General features: G+C 53.0%; 1 protein-coding gene across 3 annotated transcripts in view; it reads right to left on the reverse strand.

Moving 5' to 3' along the window:
• Positions 1 to 22,345, reverse strand: part of KCND3 (potassium voltage-gated channel subfamily D member 3) — a 231,085-nt gene extending 208,740 nt beyond the window's left edge. For 2 of the 3 annotated variants that reach the window (XM_065874221.1, XM_065874213.1), the window contains exon 1: positions 14,107 to 15,212. In XM_065874221.1, coding sequence (XP_065730293.1) covers positions 14,107 to 15,212 — 1,106 coding nt within the window. Of the gene's footprint in view, positions 1 to 14,106; positions 15,285 to 22,196 lie in introns of those variants that run through there. The other variant, XM_065874229.1, reaches the window with a different exon arrangement.
• Between the last annotated feature and the right edge of the window lie 5,044 nt (positions 22,346 to 27,389).

The raw sequence follows: 27,389 nt of genomic DNA on the forward strand, positions 1-27,389 counted from the left end.
GATAACAGGGAAGAAAGAAGTTGGGGATGAGGTGGGGCACGTAGGAAACCAGCCCCTGGTGGAGTGTCAGTAGGGATGGGGTGGTGGGAGACCAGAGGAGGGATGGGGACTCTATTTGCTCCAAAACCTGCCCATCCATGCTGTGCAGGCTCTCCAAGAGGCTGGTAAGGAGCTGACTCACCCAGGAAGCCTCCACCCCTCCCCAAGGGCTTGGATCTGCCAGGGCTATGCCTGAGTCATTCTAAGTCTGTGCCAGGACAGATGTCCCAGGGTCTTCTTGCCACCAAGTCCCCTAGTGGCTTCCCTGATCATAATTATACTTGCCTTCCAGAACTATTTCCTAACAGAATCTTCTGGGTTCTCAAAAGCCATCACCATTTCGGGGCATAGAGGAAGTAGTCTTGGGTTTAATACACAGAGGAGGGGTGTGATCACTGACCCTCTCCAAAACTGAATGCGCACCAGTCAAAAGGGTAAACTCCCATCCCTGAATGTTCAGGTAGATTCGTTGCCATCTGCTGGGGAGGCTGTTGAAGGGAATCCAGCACTGAAGAGGGACAGCAAACTAGGATTCGTGGGGCTTACGTAGCTCTCTGACGTCCCAGGGTTAATGTCTTATACCTTCCCCTCATTCAGCTTATCGAGCCTATCCAGGGATCTGAATCCACGATTCCCTGCTCTCTCTAAACACAATGCTGTGTGGCCGAGGGCTGCTGACCTGGATCTGTGCTTCTCATCGGGAACCCTGGAGCCCTCTGGGGGTGTCTCCAAGCAGAACCTCCCAGGTCCCTCTGCAGACTTGCATTTCTGGTGGTCACTCTGGCCAAGGACTCTTTTCACTTCGCCCTCTTTGGAGATGAAGAAATGGAAATGGGAAGGTCCCCAGTGCCCTAGCATCTAGGGGCCGGTTCTCCGGGCTGTGGATCATCCAGGCCACTGGGCTAACGACCAGTTTTCCTTTGATTTGGGAGAAACTGACAGCTTGTGAGACTGGTTAGGAGGTGAGAACTCACTAAATCCAACACTTCACCATTGAGAACAGGATGCTGAGGACCAGAGGGAGGAAGTGACTTGCCCAGCCTGCTGAAGCTGGCCCCAAAACCCACATCTCCTGACTCCTAGTTCAATGGTAGTTGTTCTATAGAGCCCAATCCCAGCCCAATCCCAGCCCGGACCCCAGAAGGGTCTGGTTAACCCACATGAACCAGCATAAACACCTAAATCAGAGCCTGGACACAGCAGCCTCTGCTCCTCAGATGAGAAGCTGACCTTATATGGAAATATTAAGAAAGTCCAACACAGTATGTGGAGTTGGCGGTGGGTATAACTCTTCATCATCTCTCTCTAAGCCCTGCCGAAACTCAGAGCCTGCTTGTCAGGCTGCAGGAAAATGTTTTATTAATCAACACAATGGCCTTTTGCCAGCCTGGAGAGATGCTTCTGCTGGAGAGGGGAGGGGGCTTTGGTTCAGAAGACAGAGATGAAAGCCCTCAGGTACAGAAATCTCGGGAAAACGTCTAGCAGCTTCTAGAGGCAGAAGAGAAACAGGCCGGGGATGAAGAGAAAAAAGAAAAAAAAACAAAAAACAAATGTAGGGTCACATATGGCAAACTGCTCTTCTCCATCTCTGGTGCAGAGAAGGCATGAAAAAGGCTGAAGGAGTGCAACACCACAACATCAGACGAGCCAGCAGAGGGGGTAGGGAGGGTCAGAGATGACAAAGAAAGAGTCACACCTGGTACTGTGATTCCTCAGGGTCGGCGGGGGCGAGGGAGCGCCCATGACCCCCCAGGGATGATGGGCCCCCAGAGGCTCCTCACCTGATCCCCCACCTGCCCCAGCTCCCGGCCACAGATCATTGTGAGGGGCCTGGAGGACAGGGCAGCCTGTGCTCTGTCACCGGGTTCTGACAGGTTCCCCCAACAGCGCTGATTCCCTCCATTCCAAAACTGTGAGGACTGGACCCCAGCTCCCTGCTGCGCTGAGCTGTGATCTCTCTAGTGGGCTGCGGAGGTGGCCAGCTGAAAGGCTTAGTTATGCCCCAAGGTCTGCGGTGGGAGAGAGGGAATGCTGCCAACTTCCAGACATAGGACGTGGTCAACAAAGGCACCAGGCACCAGAATCTCCACAGAGAGGGAGATGGCGTGAGACTTTTAGACTTGTTTTTTTTTTTTTTGGCGGTACGCAGGCCTCTCACTGTTGTGGCCTCTCCCGTTGCGGAGCACAGGCTCCGGACACGCAGGCCCAGCGGCCATGGCTCACGGGCCTAGCCGCTCCGCGGCATGTGGCATCTTCGCAGACCGGGACACGAACCCGTGTCCCCTGCATCGGCAGGTGGACTCGCAACCACTGCGCCACCAGGGAAGCCCCAAAACTTTTAGACTTTTATTCTGAGATATTTACATAGGAAATTTACACAGTATGCATATTTACAACTTTCCCTCTCCCTTACATATTTCTTCTTTTGCACAGACTCTGCTGCCACACTAAAATTTCCCACCTCCTTCTTTTTTTGTCTTCCCTCCTTTCCACCAGTATGCTCCTTGCCTGTTGATGAACTCACCCCCTGCCCGTGCATGCGCTGTTCCTGTCTCTGTTGGTTCAGACCAGCCTGGATCCCCTCGATCCCACTGGCCCCATCTCTGCGACTCTCATCTCTCCTTCGTCACCATCCTGTGTCCACTCTTCACCCTTATGACCTTTGCCAGCAGGCCCGAGGGTCTTTGGTGTTGGCACATTAGGACGCTGGGGACACTGTGTCTTCCTCCCGCTGCCCAAGACAAGAGCCTGGGGAGGGAGAGGTCTCGAACGCCACTCCAATGGAAATCTGGGTGGTTAGTGATAGGTTAAGAGCAGACGCTGGTCAGAGCAGCTCAGGTCTGAAACCCAGCTTCTCCGTTCACCAGAGAGCAGGCCTCGATTTTCTCAGGGACAGAACACAGGTAACAGTAATCTCGCTCTCCTGTGGTTAAGGGGAGGTTATCAGGAGGGTTAAATGAGGAAGCCCATGTAAATGACTTATAGTTAGCACCACACGTGGAACATCATAAAAGCTTGATAATATTAGCTGTGATTATTGTTGTTGATGATGATGACGGACAGCGGTCTCTCACGTGTCAGGCTGAATCTATTGCTACTCATTTTCGTCTCCTCACCTTCTGGATGACAACCCTAAAGGGACACAAACACAGCTCTTGAATCATCATTTCTGTCCTGGGGCCAGCCTCTCACCGACTCCTAATCAACTGTGGACACAGCTTTCACTTCAGGAGAGGCTACAGTCACTGCTCCTCTACCCTCGTGTTGGGACCCCTCATCTCTCCCTGGGGTCAGGCTGATGGCCTCATTCTCTCTCCCCTTACCAGGCTCATCTCTTTTTTTCCTGGTTTTTACTTCAACGTTTCATTCTCACTTCATACATTCATTTGACTATTGTTTGCTGCTCCTGAGAATTTGCCTGTTCTGTTCGTGAATACAGCCTCAGTCCCAGCACACTGCCTGGCATGTGGAGACTCACAATATTTGTTCGATAAATGATCAAATGAAGGAACGCACTGAACTTTTCCACCACAAGCTTCCAAGGACCAGCTGAAATGTCACCTCCTCCAAGAAGCCTTCCCTGATTCCTGCCTCCTCCACCTTTCCCTCACACTTTTCTGCCTTTTACTCATACCTCTCACCTTGTTGAACCCAGAAATATAGCTCTGTGTGCACACAAGTCACCCCTGTTACTAGACTGAAGCAGCGGACTCCGAAGGAGTCAGAAGACCTTGGTTTGAATCTAGTAATGCTACTATACCGTGGGAGCTCGGGCCAGTGGCCTACACTCTCAACGTCTCAGTCTTCTCATATATAGGAAGGGAACCTAACTCCTGCCTCCTAGGATTTAATCCTCGTCCCCTTTCTTTTTTTGTAGCCCCTCCTCGCAACCAGGACTATGCCGTGCTCACAAAGACAGCCCAATGCAAATCTGCTGAATTACCGAACCATCGCTTTCCCCGGGTGCTTACCAAGGGCCCAAGGGAGATGTCTCCAAGAGGCGGCAGGCCAGAGGACACACCCAGTGACGCCAGGAGTGCATCTGATGCTTCTCTCTAAGAAGAAGGCGGGAATGGGTGGGACAAGCAGTGTCTGCAGTGCCTGGAAACTCTGCCCCGGGGGTCTGGCACTGCAAGGCCAGACAGTGTCACCCATGGAGGCTGCACCACTCGGAGTCAACATCCCCCTTGGCCAGGTAAGGGACGTTTGTTGGTCTGTGACCATTTAGACCCCATCTCCCATCCACATGCCAATGTAAGGATCCTGTTCTTATTATTTTTTAGCAAAGCCCATAAACCAATTTTGATTTCCTGGGTCAGTGCTGTTTATTTAATTATCATGGTAGGAGACTAAAAAGAAAACCTTGTTTTACTCAGGAAACCAATATGACCTTTTAGCTCCAGCAGAAACCCAGTGTGAAAGGGAACTTCCATGGGCCAAAGAGAGAGGCTGAACGGAAGCATCGGCAAAACTGCTCACAGGTGGCACCACCACTCCTAAAGGGGGCGGGTGGAGAGAGGCAGGGCCTGGGGCAGGAAGTGTTCCCCAGGCCCTCTCCTCTTCCTTCCTTTCATGTTTTCCCGGGCAATCTCGTCTATTTCTCCTGCTTCAGCTGATGATTTTGAAACCTGCTGCTTTAGCCCCCTTCTCCGTTGCTCAGCTTCAGACCCACATTTCCACCTGCCTGCCGGCCACTTCAAGGACACCCAGGGTTACCTGCAAACACCACAGACCCACAGGCAAGCTCATTGTCCTGCCCACTGCTGTCAGTCCAGCTGAAACTTCACCTTTCCATGAAGCCAATCATTTGTTCATCAACAAATACTTATTAAGCTTTTCTTCTGTGCCGAACACTTCTTGATCATTTCAACACATGCCCCATTCTCTCCTGTACAGTCAGAAACATACTCCAATCCCCTGCTATATTGTAAACTTCTTGGGAGTTTACAACTCGGTCTCGGTCTCATTTATTTTGGTATCCTCAACACTGCCTAATGGGGTGCTTCACAGATACTAGGTGCTCAGTAATGTTTGTTGAACTGAGTCGAGATTTATGCTGTCCATGGTTTTGATATCATTCAGTTTAGTTGAATCCTCCTAAGGTTCTTTTTTTTTTCCCCTGTTTAAATATGCGTGACCAGGAAGAAGTAAAAATAAACTAATGATACTTCTCAGCAGCCATAAGTCTGTAATTATGGTTAACTCTCAGTTATCCATCCCGTTGGAAAAACAGCGTTGGAGAGAATCCCACACCAGAAGCATAAAAACATGATTTCCATCAGTCTTTGACATGTACTGGATGATTTTTAAGGAGCTGATTTGCCTTTTTAATTTTGTTTGGCTGATCGGGTTGCTATTTGCGTTTACAGCCTCTCAATAACTGGCCGGGTAACAGGGATGGAAGGGGAGATGGAGGACTGTGCTGGTGGGAGATGTTTCCAGAAGGAAACATCTGCTCTGTACAACCTTGAAGGCAAGACTGGACGATTAGGGCATCACAGGAACTTGGGTTTGTCAGCATGGCCCGGGGTTTGGCCAGTTTCTTTCAGATGATTGCAAGGGTAGAGACGTCCCAGCCCCCTAACAGCCCACTCTGGGTCCAGAGTTGGATTTTGTTTAAAGATGATGACAAAGTGCCCCTGGGACTGAGTAAGGTTCTGGGATGGAGGGAGGGCTGTGCTTCCAGTCTTGCTGGTAACAGCCTTGCTGTGCCACCGGGAACCACTGGATGCAAATCAAAGAAAATGAGATTAGCAATTTTGCATTGATAGCTAGATAATGTAGGGGGGAAAGTTCCCCTCTTCTCCTTCTGAAGCAAACAAATATCAAACGTGGTGATTCAGCAGCTGCATTAGTTGGGGAAAATTGATGCACATTTCATGTGTCAGGGAGCTGCATCCCAGAGAATGGAGCCAGCCTCCCAGAAAATGGTTTCTTTATATAGTTCCATCCATTTATTGTTTGATTGGACTTTCTGTATATTAAATTCAAGCTGTTCTGCCGCTCATGGGCATTATGATGTGTTGGCTCGGTGGGAAATAATGAAGGTGATGGGATTTTACAGCATCACATTACAAAGGAGGCGTCCCCAGCCCCATCCATTTCTCCATCAACTAGCTTGTGTGTGAGGTGGCACTCATATTAAAACGATTTTTCTGATTCAGTTTAATGACATTCATTCGAGTCCTGACACCCAGAATATGATTACATGAGCTAGATGCAATCTCCCTCTATCCAACCATGGTCAGCAAAGGCTGAGTTATCTTCCCTCCCCAGCAAGCCCCTTCCCACCAACCCATCATTTGCATTGAGCTGGGTGGAGAGAGCTGGGGCTGGGGAGAAGAGGCCTACGTTCTGGTCTGAGAAAAGCAGTCTGGACAGAGGCAGGCGCACCGGCCTTGACCTGGAGGCCACAGTACATGAGCCTTTTGGTTGAGAACTATGGGTTCTTGAAGGCATCGTGGTAACCCCTTCCTCCTCGTCACAAACAAGTCCCCATTCAAGGTTGGTTCGAATTCACTACTATACACTCCTTCCAAAAGAGATTGCTAAGGACCTGGTCCCCACTTCCCAGGAAAGAAAAACTGACTTGGTCATCACAAAGGATGAACACTTAAGATGTGACTAGAGTGTCAGCTTCCTGGAGGGGACCACCCGTCTGAGGACAGGACATGGGGGGGACTCACAGAGAAGTCTCTGCTCCTCTCCTTGCCTGGGAGTAGCTCCCAGCCATGATGGCATGTGGCCAAGGGCCCTGCGTGGCCTGGGACAGGCGCTCCCACCTGGGCGAGAGAGACAAAAATCCTCATGTAGTTACCAAGGGGTTCTGCCCCTCCCCTGGGGAGATGGAGGGCCAGGATGCCTTTTATTTACACTATTTTCAGGTAGAATAATTGCTGCTCCTCAGGAAGGATCATGTTTGTGTTTATGGGTATGTTTAAAGAGGGGAAACCCAAACAAAACCAAACAGAGAAAGAGAGAGATTGATTTTCAAAGATTCCGAAGAGAGCTGTGAAATGGGCATCAGCGTGGAAATCCCTTTCCGAAAATTGCAGCAATTTGAACTGTTGGATCGGAAGAGCGATCTAACGTGGTGACTCTGGCGTGAAGAACGTCAAAGCTCACATCCCACCCGTGGGAATTCATCTCTCCCTCCTCCGTAGCCCTGAAGCCCTCCGCTTGCCCCTCTGTGCCGGCAGCTACCACAGCCGCTGACTCTGAGACTGGCCTCTCCCTTTCAGTTTCTGAGCCAAGATCGTCCCCGCATGGTGGTGCCCAGCCCTTGGCAGGTGCTATAGGGAAATTCTGCCTGGGTTGGAGACAACCTCAACCAGGTGCAGATGCTCCCATTGACCGCCAGTCCAGCCCAGCCCTGCTCTCAGCTGGCCATGCTCCAGCTCGGCCTATGGGGCTTGTCCGTTCTGTGCCAGAGTCTGGGAGCTACCCTGCAGGCCCTTGAGGCCTCTTCTTGTGAAATGTTTCTCCCAGCGGTGGAGGTCTTTAGGAATGTGTCTTCAGGCCAGTTCTCTGCCATGGGAGCTGGTGAAGCTTTCAGCTGGCAGGCTGACAGCAGGACCAGCATGTGTGTCCTGTGGCCTCTACCTTCAAGTAAATGCGGAATCTCTCCCTTCTCCCCTCTCCACTGCCACCACCACCCTAGATCCCAGCCACCATCATCTCCTGCCCGGATTATTGTGGTAGCTTCTCCCGTACAATATATTCACTACCCAGTACCCAGAGTGATCCTTTTAAGACATGAGTCAGGTCTACTCAAAACTCTCCAGTGGCTTCCCATTCTAAGCAGATTAGTGAAAGGCAAAGGGCCAAGTCCTTGAGGTGATCATAAGGGCCCTGCATGAGCTGCTTCCCGCTACCTGCTCTTGGGGCTGGACCATAAGTGCCTTCTTGCCCTTCCAAGAATAGTGCACCAAGGCCCCTCCTGCCTAATGGCCTTTGCATTTTCTGTTCCCTCTGCCTGCAATGCTCTTCCCCAAGAAACCCACATTCCTTCAGATCTCTGCTCAAATGTAACCTTATCTGAGAGGCCTGTCTTAACCTCCTCATCTAAAATAGCAACTCTCCCTTGCTCTACCCCGTCTCACACTCAGCACCCCCAATTTCTCACATCATGCTTTATTTTTCTCTGCAGCATGAATTGCTGTCTGATAGGATACATGTATGTATGTATATATTTTTCTATTTACTGTCTGTTTTCCTCCACTAGAATGTAAGCGCCACTGGATCAGGGGTTGTTTTCTTTGATGCTGTATCCCCAGAGCCCAAATAATCGAATGGAGGGATACTTCATGGGTAGGGGGGCTTATCTATGGCTCTCTTTGTGCTCCTCCCTGCTCCAGAGTCTGCAGTGGGAAGCCTGGCCAAGTAGCCAATAGTGAAAGACAAAGGCTTAAACTTCCCTTGCAAGAAAGCCCCAACTCTGCTAGGCTGACGTCAGAACCAGAGAATGCTCTGCCTGGTCTCCCCATCTCCACCCACCCACAAATATCCTGTCGGACATGACCATATAACCAACATTCAGATAGCACTTTCATTGGTTCTCACAATGGGCAGGAGATGGTTAACAGGTGAGAAAACTGAAGATGGGTAAGCTGGGGTACAAACCTGTTTGGTTGAACAGATATATATTGAGGCCCAATACATATCAGACCCTGTGCTAGGCATGGATCATACCATGACCTTTGGAATAGAGACCTGCCCTTGAGGAGCTCATATCCTGGGGGAAAGACACACAAACAAATAAAGTTAATAAAATGTGGCAACTGGCAAGACAGAGGTATGCAGAGGCTGCAGTGGGAGGCGGGAGGAGGGGCACGGAGCTCCTGGAGGGCTGGGAAGGTCTCCTGGAGGAGACGATGTGGGCTGTCTCGAAGGATGACGGGGGTTAGCCACACACAGAGCAGAGTGAGGGGTAGCCTCTGGGTGACGGGGAGAGTGTGAGTAAAAGCCTCTTTTCTGATCCTTGGTCTACTGCTCTCCCCACCCTCTCTTGTTTTGGTTCAAAGGAAGAGGACTGAGTCTCATTCAGTTCATTTTGTCTGTACCTTATGTAGGGCTGACGTGCCATCATAGTGCCTGTGTATTCTCAGAGCCTACCATGCTGCCCGGTACACAGTAGGCACTCAGTAAATGTTGAATGAATGAATGATTCCTTGTTGTGATGCAGGTTTCTACTCAGGAATTTCAGCACCAGAAAACTGTTGGTTAAGAAATGTCAAACCAAGAAAAGACCCTGAGGTCATTTATTCCCAGTAAGTGCACTCTGATCAGATCTCCCTGGGCAGGGACCCACCACCATCAAAGGTGGGCACCGTTTGGCCAGTGTCCCACACCAAGGCATTTGCAAGGTGGGAGGAGGGTTGGTGGGGCCCCCAGAGGCAGTGGATGAGGGTACAGCCAGAATTTCAGGAATTGAAGGGTTAACAAAACCACACCTCTGGTTGCCTCCACTGGGGAAGCCTGATCAAGTACCCCACTCTGTGGAGTGCCTGTATTGCTCTCCAAGGCCTGGCTCCCAGTCTCCGGAAACCTCAGGCAGGACCCTTCCAGGATTATGCTTTAAAGGGAAATGCAAATCCCTGGAGCAAAAAAAACCTGGAGGCTGCTTTTGCTTGGAAGAAGTAAAAATCGATTGTTTTCGTTAAAGTGATTTTTGTGTGTGTGTATGTGTGTGTGTGGTACGCGGGCCTCTCACTTTTGTGGCCTCTCCCGTTGCGGAGCACAGGCTCCAGACGCGCAGGCTCAGCGGCCATGGCTCACGGGCCCAGCAGCTCCGCGGCATGTGGGATCTTCCCGGACCGGGGCACGAACCCGTGCCCCCTGCATCGGCAGGCGGACTCTCAACCACTGCGCCACCAGGGAAGCCCGTTAAAGTGATTTTTGGACACCGTCAAAAGCTCTCTCATCTCAGGACACGGGGTGAAGACAGGCTGCCGGTCTCAATTACATAGCCAAGCCAACTTGGGCAGCAGCGGGCCACCTCATCAGGAGCGATGCTGCTTTGCTGCTCTGCCGCTCCCTGCCCTTCCCAGGTCAAACTCCCCCTCCCTAAGCTATCCAAGAGCCTCACCCCATCCAGGCCTGGAGCTGGTCCTCCATGGCCCTGCAGGTGCTTGCTCACAAAACTTTCCTCCCCTCTTCCCCACGCCCCACGTGAGCTTCACCCACGGACCGGCTCAGGCAGTCCGCCCAATGGTGATGCCAACCAAAGTCAAATAAAACGAAGAGGGGAAATCTGCTTTGAAGAAGTCTATGCCATATAATACATTCCCAAACTAGATGTGCTGGTCTTATTTAATATTGGGAGTTCTGTATTATCCCTTCCCTCTGTTAACTGAGATAATTGTCGATTTATTTTATTTATAGCATCCATTATGAGCACGGAAATGAATCCTTTAATGGTGAATTTGGGAGCTCAGCTGTCAAGGGGGCACAAGGGAACCCTGGGCTGGGCACAGGTGTCTTTCCCACCAGCAAAGGAGGTGGCAAAGGAAAGCCATCCTCAAGCGTTGATGGCAGCTGGGCTGTTATTGTTCTGTGTGCTTAAGATATTTTGAGAAATTAAATAAATAGGAATAATTGGCTCCAGGAGATCCCTCCCTGGGGACACCTGAGTAACTAACTCATCAGCGGATCCTGGGAAAGCAGGCAGAGATGGCAACCAGAGCCGGGAAGAGCGAACTCCTTCACTCGGCCCATCAGCCCTCGGCCAGTCAGTCAGCCCTGCTCTGCAAAGGAACTCAAGACTGGAAATAGGAAGCAAGGGGAGGTTTGGGCGGGGAGGATCTGGAGCCTGGAAGAACTAGGAGTCTGCTGGGAATTGTTGGAAGCAACCAGACAGAACATGGAATGTGGCAGAACACTGGCCCTTGGTATTGCACAGCCACTTGGGGCTCAAATGCCAGTGAAGAGTAAGCAAAAGACAGGCTTTCTGGAGTGGTCGAACAAGCTTACAACTAGCCAGTAAATGAGCTCAGGACAGAAACCAGCCGAGGAGAGGAAAGCTTTCCAGGGTCTGGTGGGTAAGACCTCCAGTAAGGGCAAGAAGACCCCCACAGTGGAGCAGAGCACCCCAGTCGGGGGGACCACACACCAGGTGAAGGCTGCCATCCTCTCTCCCTGGGGCCAGGGCTGGGGCAGACCCAAATCTTGGGTCCACCCTAGAGAGAGGACAGGTGGGTCTGGAAGGAACTGAGAACAGTATCAGACCAAGCAAATGGAAAAGGAGCCCCATTCGCATTGACCCATCCATTTAACAGTGTTTTGCCAAACACCTGCTGTGTATAGCCGAGCAGTGAGCCTGGTGATGGTTCCCACTGCCAACTCAGGTCAAAGTCAAAGCAGCCCAATCCAGCATTGGGCGACACCAGCCAGGGTGGAAGGGAAAAAAAAGCCTGCATTCCCGTTACTTAACTGAGGTTAAGGAAGATGTAACTAAAAGGCTTCTTTTCTTGTTCTGGCCCGTGAGTCTTTCCTCGCCGAGGCTAGACGTCTTGATGCACGGGGAAGGGAAGGGTGAGGAGTCCACAGTGCCCACAGACAGGGGGAGCGTGCTTCTTCCCATGCAGGTATCCTGCCCTTCCTCGATGTCTCACTCTCTGGCAGAGTCTTCTTGCTTTGCCCCTCCCGCATTCCCGAAAATAAATGTGAGGCCATGACTGTCCACCCCCTGACATTGGACTCGACCTTGATTCCACAGAGTGAAGGCTAAAGGAAATCACTGGTCTCCCCAATGACATTAAAACACTGGATTTTGCCATGAAAGCAGCCATGGATTTCCAAGGCAGAACTTAAACTGGCCAGAAGGAAATGTTTTATTTATAAATTCCCTGTGTGCCTAGGGAGGTGTCTGTAGTACTCACTGCACTGATGCTTTCTTTCTTCAATAGTGATATGACTAGAATAGACTATGACACCCTGAGGCCATAATAAAAAAAAATAACTCTGAAGGGCTGATTTCCACCTACGGGCCCTGATGGTACGGAAACAAGTAGAGGGGGGAACGAGAACAGAAAGGGTCCTGGAGACAGCCAGACTGGTATTTGCAAAGCAGCACCGCCCCTTAGCAGCTATGTGACTACAGGTATTTACTTAACCTCTCTGAGCCTCGCCTGCTGCATCTTCAAAGTTGTATAGAGTTTTTCCTACCTTGCAAGGCTATTGTGAAGACTTAAAGAGATAACATATGCAAAGTGCTTGGCACACTACTGACACACAGTAGACACACATACGCTGTTATACTAATAAAATGTAATGGGCAGGTGGTCACTGAAGCTTCCACTGATCTCCTCTGAAACAGTCCCACATCCCCCATCCCATGGATGACACCATCCATCTGTCCTGTTTTCTCCCCACAGTGGTCCTGAGGCATCACTCTGGTGTCACGAGTCCCACCAAGGGGCACTTGCGGGCTCTGGACAGTCAGAGCCATGTCAGAGCGCGGCCATGGAGGTCCTGGCCGTGGGAGCGGTCCCTTTCAGGAAAGCGAAGGGATGGCCAGGTTAGCATAGAAGCAGCAAATGTGCCTCCTTCTCCTGACACGTGGCCAGCTCTCTAGCCCATTTTAATCCCTAAATATTCCACCGTACCAGGAAGCCACATCCGCCCCCTAAGCCAAGAGAGGCAAGGTCAAAGGACCAGACTTTCTTGCCCATCTGGGTGGGAGCAGCTATTTGGAGGCTGCGTGTGTGTTGGAAAGGGAGGAAGGGGCAGGGTGGCCTCTGTCAGACGGACAGAGGTGAATGGAATGCCCCCATCGTGGACAGTGACACCCCACGCCCTCCCCCTTGCTACTCCCTCCCATGTGGCAGAATGACACATGTAATCATTTGAAAAGGTCCCATCACCTGCTCAGTCATTCCCCACAAGCACATGCAGCGCTATGGAAAAACCGATACCAGTGCCGCAGGGTTTCAGCCAGGAAAGAACAAAACCAAATCACCAGGACGCCGCGAACCGAACTGTCAAACACCAAATAAAAAGCTTCACGAATTCTCCATCAGCAATATAAGGCTTCCTGGCTTAAGCGAATATAGACCCAGCATACGAATCACGAAGGGGTTCTGCGTTAGCCTCAACGAGTTGCAAGGGCTGAAGCAGCAACCCCTAAGAAATACACGTCTCCGTAAAGCTGCCCTCATTGGCCCTAATCCCGTTAGGGTGAAGATTGTAATCTGCTTCCTCACCCCGCCATCCTCTGATGGAAATCTTCACATCCCAGTACCGCAAATACATTTTGGTGACCTCAGCTGCAGAGGGGACCTCGGGGAGACGGAAGAGACAGTCACCTGGGACCTCGCTGAGCGCCTCTCCCTCCCTCTGGTGATATACTACTGCCACTGTGTCCGGCCACATGATCCATTCAGACCACCTCACAATTGCCCAGGAAGGCCAGATCATTGCATCACAGAGTCAGGCTGAGAAAGCAAGACTGCTGTTCCTTCAGCGAGAAAACCCAAGTTCAGAGTCCCTTAGAGAGAGTCTGTTCAGAGCTACTGAACCCTTGAGCATCTGTGGCAGCAGAGAAGAAAAGTAAGGCAAAAGAGAAAACAGCCTGCAAATACACGACAAAGGAGAAATGCAGGAAGGATCCCAAAAGAGTGTTCTAGGTGTCTTCTGTTAATGGAAATCTGTACCCTCCTGACAACACTCGCTGAACTTCTCACTGTCCTCTTCCTTCCTGCTACGCTGTTCTTCTCCTCAAGGCAGCCCTTGCAAGCACAAGATGCATATAAGCATGCAGCAATCACCACTCACCTCTCCCTCACCACACACACATACACAGAAGGCATGGCTGAAAAAAATAAATGGTGATTTAATTTTCCATGTTTTGTAAAATGCATGCCCCCCGCAAAGAGAAAACTCAATTCCGAGACTTCTGTCCTCCCCAAACAAATCATTCACGTGCCTTCCTCTTCTGATGAGGGGCTTCCCTTGCTCCTACAACTTGGAGAAGCGACTCCATCCTCCTCTGCCCAATCCTGATACCATCCAAAGCATCATCGTCAATCCAACCTCCGCCCTTCTCCAGTCCAACAGAGCAGGACTTACCCCAGTGTGGTCATGGTGACGATGGTGTACCAAAAAGAGGCAGGGATGCTCGTGAACTTGCTGGCGGAGGAGCCCTTCTCGGCGTAAAACATCACAGTGGCAAAGATGATGATGGCCATGGTGAGGGAGAAGAGGAGGAAGCCGAGCTCAGAGGCACAGCTCTTCAGGGTGTAGCCCAGGATCCGCAAGCCCTGGGAGTGGCGGGAGAACTTGAAGATCCTGAAGACGCGGAAGACCCGAAGCGTGACGAAGGCACCCGACACGTCCTCATTGTTGGTCATCACCAGGCCGATGTAGTAGGGCATGATGGCCACCACGTCGATGATGCTCATCACGCTGCGGATGAAGCGGTAGCGGCTGGGCGCCGCGAAGAGCCGGAGGAGGTACTCCACCGTGAAGATCATGACACAGGCGGTGTCCAGACAAAAGAAGGCCACCGAGTAGCGCTCGCCACACGGCAGCTCCTTGCTCCCAGGCACCGTGCCACACGGCACCGTCTCCACCACGTTGGTGATGACCGAGACGGCAATGAAGAAGCCAGTCACGTAGTAGAAGACCAAGGCCAGTGTGCTGGTGTGTGGGTTCTCGAAGGCCCGCCACATGGTCTGGCGGAAGCTGAGGGAGGGCATGGACTCCTGGTTGTTCTCCGAGTCGTTGTCGTCCATGAGCCGCTCGGCGTTCTCCCTCTTGCGGTCCTTGTACTCCTCGTAACAGCAGTCGCCAATGATCTCGGGCAGGATGCCATAGAAAGCCAGCTCGTCATCGTAGGCGGAGATGCACTCGTAGCGGGGGTAGTGCAGCTTGCCTGTGCGATAGAAGTTGAGGACGCAGCGGAACACTTCTGGGTCCCGGTCGAAGAAGTACTCCTTGGTGTCCTCGTTGAAGAAGAACTCCTTCTCCGTGCTGCCCAGCAGTGTGTCCGGGTAGCGCTCCAGCGTGGTCCGCCACGTCTGGAACCTCCGCCCGCTCACGTTGAGGACGATCAGTTCATCCTGCCGCTTGTTCTTGTCTGCCGGGGCGAGGGGCATGGGGCAGTTGGCCACCGGCATCCACCCGATGGCCGCAGCCCGCGCGAAAGGCAGCCAGGCTGCGACTCCGGCCGCCATGGTGACTCCAGCTCTTGGGTGGCCACTGCTCCGCCACTGCGCACACCAGCTTGAGAGGTAGTTCAGCGACCCCTGGAGACAGGAGGAGAGAGCGGAGAACCAGTGAGTCCCTGATTGGTCCCCCGGGTGGGAAATGGGACACAGGGAAGGGTCATCGGTAAGTGAAAGAGCAAAAGTCTGGAAGGCAAATTAATGGAACTGAAGACACCACCAAAGAGAGGAGACTTGATTCTTTCCCCTCCCTTCGCCGGGAGAGCACCTAGCACCCACCGGGCCCGTGCAGCAGTGTGGGATCACCGGAATTTGTTGACTGCCTGACAAATTGTCAAGTTCCAAGAGGGCTCAGAAGCATTTGGAGGGAAAGCGTCTTTAGCAGAAAGATCTGGGAAGACGTGGGTAATAATCAGCTCCGAAAGGTTATGGCATTACTACGAATTTAAATTGGGAGAGGGTAAATGAGTTCTCATTAAATGAATTTAAAAGTGGGATAAACATGCTAATTTTTATTTCTCTCTTCACCCACTAGGGTAGTCAGGAATGGCATGTGGATGAGGGAGATCAGGTAAACACATTCTTTCCACTCTTCACGGGTGAGGAGGCTGGGGTTGCCCAGGTCTGGACAATTCTCTGAGATGGCAGGTGACCACAGTAGACCCAGGATTTGGTGGAGTTCTGTCCCCGAGTCCCATGGAGAAGGCTGACTCTGGTGGAGCGCTACTCTGGGAAATCCAGCAACCTCGTGTCCAATCACGCCCTCAGGGCCATAACAGAAAGATGTGGCAGAGGCTGTGAGGCTGGGGTTCCTCCCCCACCTTGCAAAGGGCTCTTGGATTCTTGGTTCACCTGCCTTTCATGCATTGTCCCTCTCCCTCCCAGAGGAAGCTGATCCACGCTTATTGCCATCTCCAGGCTCCTCGCCTCCCGTCTCCATCTGCCCACCATCCATAACTCCCTCGGGTTATATAACAATACTCTTTCCCAAGCCAGCCTCTTTCACCTGGCCTCTCTCCCACCCTCAGAGATTCCTCCAGAGCTGGGCCACCTCGGCCCTTCACTCACCGCTCTCTGAGCCACGCTGAGTACACACTTCCCCATCACCTGCGTGGATGGAGGGAACAGTGGCGCGGAGAATTATATTTGGCTTTGGGAAACAGATTTACCTACCCAAATCTGGCTTTTTAAAGATGATAGTGAAATGACTCTGCAATCCCAAATGTATACCATCTGTGGGGAGACATGTGGTGACACAGAAACACACGTAACAGCAACGGGAAATTGTTTGGGGTTGACACTCGTTTTCCCAAATCCTAAACTGATTACACAGAACCAGTCCTGACTCAGAATTATTTGGACCCTCTGGAGTTCGGCTGGTTTAAAGAAATGAGGCAGAGGGTGAGTCTTGTAATGGGATTTGATCTTCACCTTTCCTTGTAACCCTGCTTGCTTCTCTTGACTCCCAACTCTTCTAGGTTTTCCAGATCTCTACCCCCTCTCATTCCTGAGCCACCACGGACTTTCCCACCTGGATGCCTCTGAAACTGGACAGGTGTCAGCTGAGTCTACCTCCCTGCAAAATAAGCTGCTCTTTACCTTTTGTTCACAGCATCCTTAACCCCGGGCCTGTCGCCTTGGCCACCTTCCTCACTGCTCCACCCAAAGAGTTGCCAAATAATGAGACAGGAGCTCTACTGCCCTCATTAAGGCCTCATTTCCCTCAGGCCTCCTTCCCACTGGCCTGCTTGTCTCTCAACTGCCCCCCTCCCCGACCCTGTTTCTCCTGTTCCCAGTAAATCCATTCTGCTCAGGGTAATCTCCCTAAGCAAGATTTCCCCACAGCCTACAAAATCAAGTCCGAAATCTTTGGCGGCATTCTGGCATTTCCATAAACGGATCCTGGTTTATCATTCTAGCCCCATGTCCCATGCACCCACCCTAGTCCACAGACGGGCTCATGCGCAGCCCTTGTGGGTTCTGTCTGTGGGCACTCTTCCTTTCTGTTGGGAATATCCTTCCCCTTCACCCAGCCCTCCTGTTAGAATCCCACCTGTGCCTCACTCCCTCTGTGATGCGCCTTCCTCTCCCCACTCTGAAATTCTCTCCTCCTTTGGGCTCTCGGCACTTTGTTTGCCCCTCTTCCCTAGCACCTATCACCCTCTCGCCTGGATTACAGACACTCTCTGTCTTATTTTATTTATTTATTTATTTTGCGGTACGCGGGCCTCTCACTGCTGTGGCCTCTCCCGTTGCGGAGCACAGGCTCCGGACGCGCAGGCTCAGCGGCCGTGGCTCACGGGCCCAGCCGCTCCGCGGCATGTGGGATCTTCCCGGACCGGGGCACGAACCCGTGTCCCCTGCAGCGGCAGGCGGACTCTCAACCACTGCGCCACCAGGGAAGCCCTCTCTGTCTTATTAATCATCACGGCCAACAATAATTGAGCACTGACTCTATGCCAGGCACTGCACTGTCTCCCGTGGATCATCTCATGTAATCCTCACAGCAACCCCAGGAAGAAGTCTGAAATTCAGCAGTCTGCCAGCTGGAAAGGGGCAGAATGGGGATCCCACCCCACGCCACGTGCCCTGAGGTGCTGTGCTACACTGCTTCTCAAGGTCTTCCTGTAAGAAGAATAGCAGCTGATGTTTACCGAGGGCTCACTGCCAGCCAGCCCAGTACTGCATGCTTACAGGGATCACCTCAGCCCACCCCACCAACACCCCTAGGGGGCAGACACCACTGTCGTCCCCATTCTGCAGGTGAGGAAGATGAAGTATGAGGAGGTATAACTGGCTAAAGGATGTAATAATTAGGCAGAGAGATTTAAACCCAGGCAGTTTCAACGTGGAGTTCAAGGGTATAGCCATGTCTCTTCCCTGTTTTCCCCATCCCACACTAAGCTCCTTAAGGGTAAAGGCCATGACACCTCAACACTTACGTGACAACTTAGGAGGTAGTGTGGTCCGTGCTCAACCTACTTTTGGTAGGCGGGAAGCCAGATTATATAGATGTAACTTGCAGTCCATCGATTTTACCCCATGCCATGCCTATCAGGGGTTTTCAAGGGTGGGCATTCTCTCTCCAAACACTCAGTAAACTCTGAAGATAGATCTGAATAAAATGAACCCAATTTAAGTGCCTCTGACTCCCTGTGGCTCTCAGTGGAATTTTCCCAAGGAGCCAATCTCTGCCTCAGTTTCCCCCTCTTCATGCTAAGGAGCATATTCACAGGTCCCTCTGCTTCCTCATAAAGGGAGGTTGATTCAGGTGTCACGGTAGACATCAGGAATGACAATGACATTCCTCTAAATGTCACCATTCAGAGAAGAGTAAAACAGCACAGGCCTGATGAGTTCTTGATTACGGGAACTGAGGAAAGAACAGGGGGATCATTCATCCACGGCAGTGAGTAATCCGCATGCCACTGATGCTGCCGATAGAAGACTTGGGAACACATCCTGTGCATTTTATATCTTTCTTCAAGAAATTTACCCTTATAACTCCCTGTATTTCCTTTAGGTTACTAGGAGAATCTGTAGTCCCTAAGCACACACTTTGCTAGGTTTTCTAAGGGGCAAGGGAAGTTTGGGAAGCAAGACTACAATTTAAACACTGGTGACAAGATAATTCCAATTCAGATTTAGCCAACATTTACTGAGCACTGACCATGCAGTGGGCACCGGTTTAAGCGCTTTTACAGCGACAGTTAATTAATCCCCCCCAAATCCTATGACATGGGCATTTATGCTGACAAGTTTCAGAAAAGAAGCTGAGACTCCTTCAAAATGACTATGCTCCATGTATATGGGAGATGACGATTTTCCAATAGGCCACCGATCAGCTCACTGCCACATGGCTTTCTTGGCCTAAGTGTAGTCAGATACTGATGTTCCACAGCAGGATGTATACTCCCCTCACCCTGTCCCCAGGCAGCAGAAAGCATGGGGTCTGGATGCCCTGCACTCCAGTTCCAATTCTCTCCTGAACTCGTGGAAGCAAGCCACCATTACCCTCTGGGCCTCACAACCCTCATCTGTCAAATGAGACAACTGGACAAGAAAGTGACAAGGAGATCTTTAGCTCGAATAATCCTTGATTCTACTGGATCCAGGACATCAAGCCTGTAGCTCAGGTCTCGCTGAGACCTCTCCATGGCAGTCGCCCCTGCAAAGCAGGAAGTAGACCATCTGGGTTTGTTGCTGTGGGGACAGAGTTAGTCTGAGCCTCCTTTTAGAGGGCAGTTCTGGGAATGCCTGATGAGGCTAGTGCCCAGAAAAGGGCACACAACCTGCACTGCTTAGATCTCAAGGCAATCAAAGGCCCAGTTCATCCACAGAACCCCTGGCCACCCCCCTGGAGGGTAAAGAGAGCCAGGCTCCAGACCCTGGGCCCTGGACCTCTGACTCTTAACATTCCCGCTTTATCCCAGAATGGAGCTCAGAAAGGCAGGAACTTGAGGGGTTCCAGTGGCAAAGAGTAAGAGACCACTGAGCCAAGAGGTACCCTGCAGCACCCTGCTTGGGCCAGGTATGTGGCTGTGCACCCTGAGAGTCAGTGCTGTTTCACCCTGACTCCCAAACCTCACTGCCTGCTACCTTCCTCTACCAAGCTGAGCCCCATCACCTTACGCTCTCCACGCTCTGCCAATCTCCTCTTCTCCAAGGGCCCTGGGTATTTTACAAACTGCTCTCAGATGAACAATTGAGAGCTGGGGTAGGAGGAACAGTCCCTCTCTATCTATCATAAAAGCCTCTGGTCCCAAGGCCAAACTTTGACGCCATGCATTAATCCAGGACAATCTTCCCAAAGAAGGCCAGGCAAGAGCTAGGCTGTCTCCAGAGCTTCGAGCCCTGTTCCCCTAGTAAAAGGTACCAAAAAGGGAGGAATTACCCCATTGCTACTTTCTGTGTGAGTGTGTATGTGTGTGTGTGTGTGTGTGTGAGTTTTGAAGGGGAGGAAAAGTGTCCCCACCACATACCATGCCTACGGCCATACCAGCCATACCCTCCACACAAACCCTGTCGGCATGACCCGGCTCAAGCAGGGCTTCTCCAAGGCCATCACCACAGCGCTCACCCCCTGATGGGCACCAACACTTCCTGGAGCCGACCTGGGTATGAATTCCTGCAACAGGCACAACCGTGCGGCCCCATTTCCAGCCAATGGCACTGCACAGGCCTCAAATGCCAAGGTTTTACTAGGACGTGGACGCCTTACAAATGAAAAATCTGAAGCTATTTTTGTTTTTGGCAGAAGAGTTTGACAGTGGGAAAGATGGGGGTGGGGGAGGATGGGGAAGAGACATTTAAAACAGGTGAGTGTTGAAATGACACAGGGGGAAAAAAAAAAAACTGGAAAAGGGTAACACATTCGCCTGCTGTAAAACGGCAGCCCTGTTAACCAACTTCTCCGGAGGAGGAAGAAGACAAACGTGGGCAAAGTGACCAGGCAGCCTGTCCTGGGGATTGACACCTAACCTGAGCACAGGCCCAAGGCAACCAAAATGTCATGTCACCAAGGTCTGCCCTTCAGTGACCTCGGCAGAGAGCCGGGTATGGAGAGGCTCTGGAAACTTTTACTTTCCACGATTTTACGACACATCGCTCAGCCCAGAATAGGGCCAGTCTGGGGGAGGAGAAGGTCCTGACAACCCAGGGGGCATTCTCCTGTGCCCACAGGGTTTGCATAAGCAGGCATGAAACTGACAGAGTGGCAAGCTGGGGATCTTGGGGTACAGGCCTGGGACACACACAGAGCTCCTCTTCTCCTGCACTGCCACTCCCAGGCTGGCCACGGCACTTTCCTGAACTCTTGTTTTTTCCTCCAGCCTCTTCAACAGCGAAAGGGAACAAGCCACTAATCTTTCTTCCTCTGGGGGTCCCTTGTGTACTTGCATTTTATTGCATTCAAGTAGAGACAAGGAAAAATAAACACATCTATTCCCACCCCTGTGCCAACATGTCCACATGGGGAAAGATACACATGTTCTGCACTGAATTCCTACTGGCCCAGGCTGCCTTTCTACAGACATTTAATATCCAGGTTCCCTTGAAGTAATGGTAAAAAAAGGCGTAAACCTAACCATCGCTGTGAATTCATGCAAAATACACCATGCACCACATAGCAACCAGGTCTTAAATAGATCGCATTGTACCTAGGATAGCGAGAAAGTTCAGGCACCCTCTCCTAAGAAATACAACCGAGCCTTCTCTTTGCTATCAGATTCCAGGTCCGGAACCTCAGCCTGTTGCTGACATATCACGGCTGCCCGGGATAAAAGCAGAACATCTTGGACTCGATTCAAATGTCAACACTAAGCAAGCGCAGGAATTTAGTTGATTCCAGGTAACTTCTCTGCCCAGTCCCTTCAGCGCCTCATCCCCAGTGTAAACATCTCGCAAAGTGAGTCTTTCGGAACGGCCTCCGCCGGGCCGCGTTGGCCCACGGTGTCACTCAGAGACCCTTTCCCGAGCTCGCAGGGTGGAAGCGGCGTCGGACAGGACCAGATGTGCGGGCCCCCAGCCTCTGGTAGGCACACCGACGGATCGCCCGGCTGGAGAACTTTCTGAAGCGCCCCAAACTGCTCCCTGCTTCCACCCTCAGCCATTTCTCTCCTTCTCCCCTCACAAGGAGCGAGGGACCGAGCGAGCCGTCGCCACCTGCCGCCGGATCCAGTGGCGCTGCCTCTGGCACCCCCGAGGGAAGGCAGGCCAATGGAAGGAGGGCAGAGGTTCAGAACCCCACCTCCAAACCTCACAGCGCCTAGCTGCCCCGGAGGTGGCTCCGCAGCCCAAGGGAACCGACGCCCCCGGGCCGGCTGCCTGCTCCCCCACGGCGCCAGCCCCACCCCCAATCCTTCCGGCGCCCCAGCGCCCACCCACCCGGGTGCAGGAGTGGGAGGGTGCCGCGTGGGCAGCCGGAGCAACAGGCGTGGGAGCCGCGCTCCTCGCACTTCCTGGCTCCTGAAGGCTCGGTCGCGTCCCTCTTACCTTCGGCGAAGCGAGCCCCGGGCCCCGCACCCCGCGCCTCGCGCGCGTGAGGAAGCTGAGGCCGGGAGCCGGGGGCCGCGGAGGCGCCGAGCACCCAGCAGCGCGGGGAAGCGCCCAGCAGCCGCGGCTCGCGCCGCTCCTCCTCGCCGGCGAAGTCTCTCTCGCTCCCTCCCTGGCTCGGTCCGTTCGTGCGTCTGTCTGTCCGTGGGGCCCTCCCTCCGCCGCTGCCGCCGCCGCTCCAGCCCCGGCTCAGCAGCGCGTTCCCTCCCCGCTTCGCCGCTCCGCTCTCGGGCTCGCGGGCTCGCGGGCTCCCTCGCTCGCGCCCTGCCCCCGCCGCTGCTGGCGCCGCGCGGAGAGGAGCCCGGCGGGCCACCGGCTGCCTGGCGAGGTCCCTCTCCCGAAGCGGGAGGCGGTGGGGGCGCGGCGCGGGCGGGGCGGAGAGGAGAGTCCGGGGGAGGCGGCGAGGCTGCGCCCTCGTCTCCCTACCGATTCCCGGCGGCCGAGCGGCTCCAGGCCGGGCTCGAGAGCGCGGGGCCGCCAGGCAGCGGAGAGAGAGATGAGGAGGACCCGGAGGCTCGCCGCGGGAGGGTGCCCAGGGCGAGGGCGTGCTAGGGGGAGTGACTCCCCGTGAGAGGGTGTGTGTGTGTGTGTGTGTGTGTGTGTGTAGAGGGGCGCGCGCGTGAGCGAGGGTGGGGGGCAGGGAGACGAGGCAGAGCCTGGTGCGTCTCCCCAGGCCAGTGGAGGAATCCTAGGGTGTGCCTGGAGGTGGTGGAGTGTGCCGACGCGGGTGTGAGCGCGTGTGCCAGCGAGGGTGGGCCGGGGGTGAGCGTGGCAAGGTGAGCGCGGCCTGGGGGTGGGGGCGGAGCGGGAAGTAGGCGTGAGCGTGAGCTCGGGGGCGTGTGTGCTGGGGACCCGGGGAGAGGTGGAAGGGAGCTCCAGTGTGTGCGCGCGTGGGGTGTGTGTGGACCCAGCTGGGTGTCTCTCACCGACTGTCCACGCGACACCAGCACTTGCTTGCGGCCGAGCCCTGCCACCTGGGGAGGTGGAGCCCGACACCGCGCAAGCTTCGTGGCTCGCCGCGGCTCTGAGCTCCGTGGCCGGGGCTGGAGAGGTCTCGGGGGACACACGATGCCCTTGCCCCATGTAAGAGCCGCTTTCCTTCCAGAGCGCGAGGGGCACGACCCGAAGGTAGGGATTTGCCCTCTTATGCTTCCACGTGTACTCAGTACCCAGACCCAAAAGTCTGGTCTTGGGAGCGTGAACTCTCAACCCAAGTCCGCCCAGTGCCTCGGTCCCTCTCCGAAACCCATGGATTCCCACTGCCCGATGCCTTGGCCCAGGAGGGGGAGCCGGCAGTCGGCACGTGGCCAGAGGGCCGGGCGGATGGAGCCCTGGAGCATCCGGAGAGAGTGGTATACGGCCCAGACTCCTACACTCTCGGCCAATGTGCGCAGAGGGTTCAGTCCCCTCGAACATTGCCAATCCGCGTGGCTCCAGCTTTTCCTGCGTCCGGACTCCAGAGATCTCGGCCTGTACCCGGAATCGCCTGGCGCTCCGGAGGCGAGGCGGCTCTGTGCCTCAGCAGGGACGGAACGCAGGGCTTGAGCGACCACAGTTCTGGGTGTGAGACAGAGACCGAGGGAAAAGCAAAGTGTGCGGTGAAGGGAAGGATGTTCTTGAAGCGGGCTGGGAAAGAACATCTCCGAGTCCAGACGGGGCTTCTGGCTTGTGAGAACCCTTGGCCCTTTTCTAGATTAAGGGGTGGGGGGTGAGTCACTGTGGTCTGAGCCCCAGGGGGCCCCTGGCGACTAGGAGCCCCTCATTCACCCACTCTCCCCAAAACCCCCTTCACCTAGTCGTTCTGAAAGGTGTACACTGGCCCTTCAAGAGCTGGGCGTGGGCTCTATTAGCATTTGCCAGAAGTCCCGGAGCGGTGTGGGATTTGCATACTGATTTGCATACAGTAATAATGATTAACAACAGTGCCGCTCCCTGGCAGACAGGGGAAGAATTCAGGGAAGGCCTTGGCACTGCTCCCACCTCCCTCCTCCCATCCCTCGGGGAAGAGCTAATTTTCTCACAACTGCTCTGACCCCTGGGAGTTCCCCAGACTCTGGGTGAGCAGGTCCACGGAAGGGCAGGTTCCTTCAGTCCAACACCCCCATGTCCAACTTGGGAGAGTTAAAACCTGGTACTTTATTTCTGCCCAGGTTTGAACTCTTGTGCGTTCCCATCTTTGTTTTGCATCTTGCGGGTAGCTCAAGGGCTGAGTCTGCCCCAAAGCTTGGAGGTTTCCAGGAACAGTTAGATTGGGGGCATCGTCCTCCTCCAGAGACGTATACTTACAGGACAATTGTGCTCTCTCCTGTGCCTGGTCAGCCCTGTTTGAAGACAGGGCATTGATTCAGAATCCCCCCTCCCCCTCCCCCTCCCCCAACACAAACACACCTGGCGCCATTCCTCCCAGGCTCACATCTCATCATTTAAGTAAAGTAGCTATAGACTATACTCTCCTTTCTGTTGAGAAGATCTAGAAGGAAAATATGAAAGACTTAAATTTCTAGTCTAGGCCAGTGTGGTTTTTATTTACCATCTCTTCTCACAACCAGGTGACCTGGAAAATAAGAGAGAGAGCAAGTGATGGGCAGAAGGAGGCCCCTTGACTCTGGCGGCTGAAGGAGCCACTGCCTGGAGATGCTGCCCTCCCATGGGCTCCCTGCCCTCCATTGCATCTTTCCAGCATCGCCTTTCCCCTCTCTGCCTCTGGCCCGGCCTGGCCAGGATTCTCAATTGCTTTTCCCCCATGACACGGCCGCTTTTCCTTTAACTCTCAGCTTCTATTTAAAAAGCTAATTTGGGAGCTTGTCGATGCTCCCAATTCAGATATTTTAAATAGGAACTGAAAGTTAGGAGCTGCCAGGGCACTAGAATTCCTTCCCTTGCACCGGTACAGCTAAGGCATTTGTTCAGTCGATCTGCTGGCCCTGGCCGTGTGTGTGTTGGAGAGAGAGAGAGCGAGAGAGAGAGAAAGAGAGAGAGAGGAGAGCGCGCACACGTGAGCTCAGGGTGTATTTCAGGCTATCTTTTCTATTTAAAGATGGTGCTCCTATGGATGACTGTGCTCTGCGTGTGTGTCCTTTCCAAGCTGTGCACACATGAGGATTCTTCTTTAGTCCCGTGGCTCTGGCCGCTATTTGCAGAGCTTGTCACCGTGTGGACTGTGGGGGTAAGAGGTAGCCCAATGTCAAGTCCGCAGCCTCCAAGTTTGCTGACTTGCTGGGGCTGGTGTGTCTGTTCGGGGATTTCCCAGGGCTGCTCCGCTCAGGCTCGCTCTTAGAAGCTAGCTATGCCCCAGAGTGTCCATAAGGGTTGCTCCTACCCTCACTGCTTGTGGCTAGACTACTTCACCAATTTGCCCCATGATGAGGCAGGAATTTGGAGGGTGGGACTGCACCTCTGAGGGTTGCCGGCTTTCTATATTCAGGGTGCTGTGGATCTTGGATGTAAAAAACAGACTTTGAAGTCAGACTGCCTGGGTTTGAACCTGCCTCTGTTATTTACTAGCTGTGTGATCTTAGGGAAGCTACTTAACCTCTCTGTGCCTTGATTTCCTCATCTCTAAAATAGCAATAAATAGTACTATCTACATTATAGGGTCTGGTGAAGGTAAATAATTATCACGGGTAAAGCACTTAGAACGGTGCCCAGAACATAGGAAGTAAAATATAACTGTTGGTTGTTGTTGCTGTTTAAGGCAGGAGTGGTGCCAACAGGAAGTGTGAAGAAATCTGTCTGGAGAGGAAGGTAGAACTGCTGGACCGGACACACAGACACAGGAAGACACACACCTCCGTGCATATAATAATAACGATGCCAGCCCACAGCCCAGGATGGGTCAAGTTCACCTGGTTGAGGTAGTTGATTCCCAGCCCCAAAGAGGGAGACCTCTGATGAGGAATAGAGGAAGAACCACAGGAATGGGAATAAGGAAGGGGCTGGATCATGTCAGAAGCCCATGGGGCATTTCCTGGGGGAAATTTTATGCTAGAGAAGTAAGTAAGGACCCTAGATACCCATATGGATGCAGCCTCCCTTATTTACCTAACTATGTAAAGCAAGGCTTTATGAAAGCAGAGCTGCAGTGAGGGACTTAGTAGGGGCGGCCCTTCATTCTGAGTCTCCCTTGGGCTTGGGGTCCTCTGGCTTTGATTCTGCCATTGCCTCCTACCCCTTATTCCCACAGCTGGGCATATGAGCATTTACTCAGTGGCCATCAGAGTTTATTTTGCCTCAGTCCCTGAGCAGCTAATCAAGGTACAGAGAGGTTAAGTGGCTTCCTCAAGGTCCCACAGCTGAGGATTCAGGAAGCCACTAACAGGAGAGGTAGTTCTAAAGGACCAAGCATAGGAAGGCTGTCCAAGGGATCCAAAGCAGCATTGCAAATCCTTGGATTGTATCAGCCTTAAGTTGAGGAGCCGCCATATTCTGGACTCCTTGCTAGTTCTCCAATAATCCGGTACCATAGATATTATCGCCATTTTATAGATGGGAAAACTGAAGGCGCTTGATGCATCTCAGGCCGCACACCTAGCGTGAAGCTCTGAACCCTCCCTCTTGCCACTCACCAGACTGCTGCATTTTTGCTCTTCTGAGAGCAGAGTGGCCCCCTCAGTCAGATAGAGGGTCTGCCTTAAGAGGACGCCCTTGACCCGGCTCTGTTGGCCTCTTCCATTGTCTCCTTTGTAGGTTGGGTATGGGGTAGGGGCTCAGTGTGTCCAGGCTAGGGTTGTACCCTCTGAGTTTTCTTCAGGGTGAAATCTTCCTGAGGAATGCCAAAGGCTGGTGATGCCTTGGCTTTCTCTCATTTTTCAAGATGAGGTGTGTGGTGATGGCATAAAGGAGTTTTGCCCAGTCTCAGAACACCAGGGCTTCACCTGTGGGTATCAGCCCAGATTGCCCAGCTTGGCCAGGCCAGGATGTACGGTCAACACTGGTGGGCCTGATGGCTGAACTCCTACAACCATCGATGCTTCTGGTCCTTCCTGAGGGAGTAGAGGAGGCCTCACTCCCTGCAGCACTAACCCCATTTGGGAGGCCAGCAGTTGCCTGGGTGGCCATCGCATTAGCCAAGATGCCTAGACCAGTGATGGCAAATGAGAAGTCGTCAAAGTTGGCTCGACAAGTCAGTCCTTC

The sequence above is a fragment of the Phocoena phocoena genome, chromosome 1, assembly GCF_963924675.1.
Source record: "Phocoena phocoena chromosome 1, mPhoPho1.1, whole genome shotgun sequence".
Classification (NCBI taxonomy): Eukaryota; Metazoa; Chordata; class Mammalia; order Artiodactyla; family Phocoenidae; genus Phocoena; species Phocoena phocoena.